Source organism: Xenopus laevis, chromosome 6S, assembly GCF_017654675.1.
Source record: "Xenopus laevis strain J_2021 chromosome 6S, Xenopus_laevis_v10.1, whole genome shotgun sequence".
NCBI lineage: Eukaryota > Metazoa > Chordata > Amphibia > Anura > Pipidae > Xenopus > Xenopus laevis.
Window position 1 is genome coordinate 33572091 of NC_054382.1, and position 3548 is coordinate 33575638.

Here is a 3548-nt window from a genome sequence, read left to right on the forward strand (position 1 = left end):
TGTTCCCCCCCCCCCCCGAAACGTTGAATGTTTGGTGGCTGATTAAAAGGGGATACTCCCCGACTGCATTAACCAGTGTGTGTGTGCGGATCCGTTTTCTATACACATACAGATTAAGGGGCGGAATGCCACAAAACTAGGCATGGAGGAGACTACAAAGCCTTAAGTACCACTTTTTGTTTATAGCGCCCAAGATAAAACTCTGACCAGAGGCAGCACTACAGACAGGAAGTTCAGCCCTTGCCTTGCAATAAATGCGTGTTACTGGGTTAAAAAACAAAAACGCACGCACAACACCCCCATACATCCTACATGTTTTATGCTTTATTAAAGACACTGAAATGATAAAATGTTAACATGGACAGTTTTATTGGATGGTCTGATCAATAAGTATATTTTGTTAGGATTGACTTCAAAAATACTGAAGACATACATGGCCAAATTCATTTCAATGATTTCCCTCACAAGATTTACATTTCCTGGCTGATGAGACACACTCTAAAAGATGTATGGACAGTACAAATAAAAATATATAAAATCTTACAGTATCTCATCACAAGCAATCCCTGAAATAAATAAGGCAGTACATATGGTTATTAACTGGAGGTTGACTGTTTGAGATATGCTATCAAGTCTTGTCTCTCGCCCTTCTTCTTAATGCCAGCAAAGATCATCTTTGTTCCAGGAATGTACTTCTTAGGATTTTCTAGATATACCATAAGGGTATCCTCATCCCAAACAATTCCTATAAAGAACAGAAAGATTAGTGTTGTTAAGATATTAAATCCCCTGCAGCATCATTTAGCTACCCTGTAATTGCTCGATATGTCCATTGATATGAAAGCAGATGCCAATCGATTTATAGTTAAATGTTATAGCCATAGATTCTAAGCTCTCCAAGCAAGGCATTAAACCTTTTATCTTTGTTTTGTCTTAGATGGTTTGCATTTTCCTGAATGTAATGTTAGATACAGGACAACCATCAGATGTGAAAAAGATTCTCCAAAACATAATGGAAAAGTTAATTTAAAAATGATATATAGATAGATAGATAGATAGATAGAGAGAGAGAGAGAGAGAGAGAGAGAGAGAGAGAGATATAAAGTAATTAAGCAACTGCAACTGGTCTTTAAGTATTGCATTAGTGAAACCTGAAATTCAACAAACCATATAGTTTGAAGGGTTACAATAGCATCCAGAATGCAGATTTTCAAGCTAGATGATTATCTGCCTAATCACATGAAATCCATATTAAATCCTGACATTTAATACATGACACAAAAGATGTTTAAATAAAAATGGACCATTGCAACTGGTTTTGGAAATCATATAAAGGTTAATTATAAAGGCCAACTCCTCCTTTTAGTAGAAATTGTCTTGTTATGACAGGAAATATCATACTTATTAGCACTGTTCGAGCAAGAAGGAAAGTAGATTTAAGGACAAAGAGGAAACGTTATTTTTCTTCTACCACTTACCCTTATTTTTGTTAGCATCAGTATAAGAAAAGCCTTCTGCTTGACCAGTCTTGCGTCCAAACAGGCCATGAAGGTTAGGTCCAGTTTTGTGCTTGCCTCCTTTTTCTACAGTGTGGCACTGGGAACATTTCTGGACAAAGACTTTCTTGCCTTTCTCAACATCTCCCATGACTGCACCTATGAATGATAGAGTGAATGCTTTCAAATTGGCTTTACAACCCCCCTTTCCACAATCAAGCTGTGACCTACATGACCTCTGGTTTAGCAAGGACACAAAAAGAAAGGAGTCATTTGCATGTCTCCGCCCATGATGCCTTATGGAGAATTAAAACTATTTTAGTATCTAGGCAGTGCTGTGTGTAATGCATAAGACAAGTAAATACCTTCTGATTTCAGAAGGCGTCACTTTGCATAGAAAAAGAAAGGTCAGTTTAGAAGAAAAGTCATTAAAATATATAAGGGATGTCCAATCTGCTTGTCCCAACAGCTGTTGTAATAAATCTTACGACCAACAGAAGGTTATGTGAGCTGTATTACAACAAACCCTGAAGGAAACATTTTATGGCCATTCTACAAAGTTTAGATGTCGCTCTTTAGGGCCAGCTCATATAACAATTCACGGGGGAAGGTGTCCATGTGATAGGTATCCCTCGGTGAATGTAATCACACATATTTGAAGCCCAGTACTGGATTTCCTGTATTGGATTCTTGGTGTGGCCCTGGGCCAGACAATGCTCACAACAATACAGTTATGGAATTGCACAGTTCAGCTATAAGGAATCAGTGGAAATGAGATTAAACGATGGCTCCGATTCCAGGGTTAATGATTAGATTGAATGGAAGTGTCCAACAATTTGCCCCCCCCCCCCCAATAAATTGGGATTAGGGCAGAGCCAGACGAGAAGATTCGATGACAAATCGCCTTTTCTTCAGGCGACTAATCTCCTGGCCGGCTGGAATCTAAATCGCCGAATCTTCTCGTCTGTCTCTGCCCTTACATTGTTCTTTATTAAATAAATTGATCAAAGATCCAACCAACTGATGGCTTCAATCAGGAACATCCGCAAACATCGGTTTAATGCCCAGACTTTAGGGCTGAGAGACGAGAAGAAAAATTGTCCTGGCATAACCAATAGGCACCAAAACGACATTGGACCTGAATAGAATAATAAATGGGGAGATCTGAATGGCCCCTATGTATTACTGCACTGGGCATCAAGGTGCATCAAGCGCCCAGATCCAATAAAAACCATCCACAAATATCTGATCTAATCTTCGTGCAAAATAAAATAATAATCTCTTATTTGCAGAAAAGGAATCACTCTCAGCACAAGTGAGCACGTAATTAATATTGGAATCAATCATTGGTCACGATTAAGCAGCCTAAACACAAGTAAGCACAGTCAGCAGTCTCAGTTACTGCAGGACACAGCGGGGGGTTAGAGCAAAACCGTAGGCCAGAAATAGCTGGAACACCCAAGGTAATTGTCCGCGTCTTTGCACAAGGTCATAGTACAAAAGCGAATGAGTACATAACACTGAGAATTATACTTTAATTCCTCGCTATCTCGCGAATACACCATTAGGCCCTCACCTTGATTTGAATAAGATGCCAAGAGCTCCTTCCACTTCTATCTCCGACGTTCTACTCCCAAGGACAAGCTGCGCCCACTCCTTTGTAACCGGTGTTTTTGCAACCAAACACGACGACCGGCTCATGACGACAATACTACATTATCTGTCTGCTAACCAATCAGCACGCTATTATTTCCCTTTAGCGTCTACGTGAAGTTAGGTTGAGCCGGATGTGAGGGAAATAGCGATGTGATGCCCCTCCCATTCAGCTGTCTTGCGAAAGCGCGCTTACACTTAATGCTGGTGACGTGACCTAAGAAAGGACACGGGAAAGGCCCTGCGTCTTAGAAGTGTCTGAAGTGTGAGAAATAGGCTGTTGGCTGTGTGCAAATCGTCAAGCGGCTTATTTCTCCATATAGGGATGCGGGGGACGCCAAAATGATGTTACAATTACCTATAAAGACCAGGGAATTAGTAATGTTTTATATGTTACAT

General features: G+C 40.1%; 1 protein-coding gene across 2 annotated transcripts; it reads right to left on the reverse strand.

Annotated features, from left to right (window-relative positions):
- Positions 1-347: 347 nt before the first annotated feature.
- Positions 348-3228, reverse strand: cycs.S (cytochrome c, somatic S homeolog). Of its 2 annotated transcripts, none has more exons than XM_018268707.2 (3): positions 3073-3228; positions 1479-1649; positions 348-745 (listed from the first exon to the last, which is right to left on the reverse strand). In XM_018268707.2, exons 2-3 carry the CDS (start codon positions 1645-1647, stop codon positions 597-599), a joined length of 318 nt encoding a protein of 105 aa, XP_018124196.1. In that variant the 5' UTR covers positions 1648-1649; positions 3073-3228; the 3' UTR covers positions 348-596. The 2 variants fall into 2 exon arrangements, with proteins under 2 accessions (XP_018124196.1, NP_001086101.1); NM_001092632.1 differs by having other exon boundaries at positions 1479-1655; positions 3073-3112.
- Positions 3229-3548: the final 320 nt, after the last annotated feature.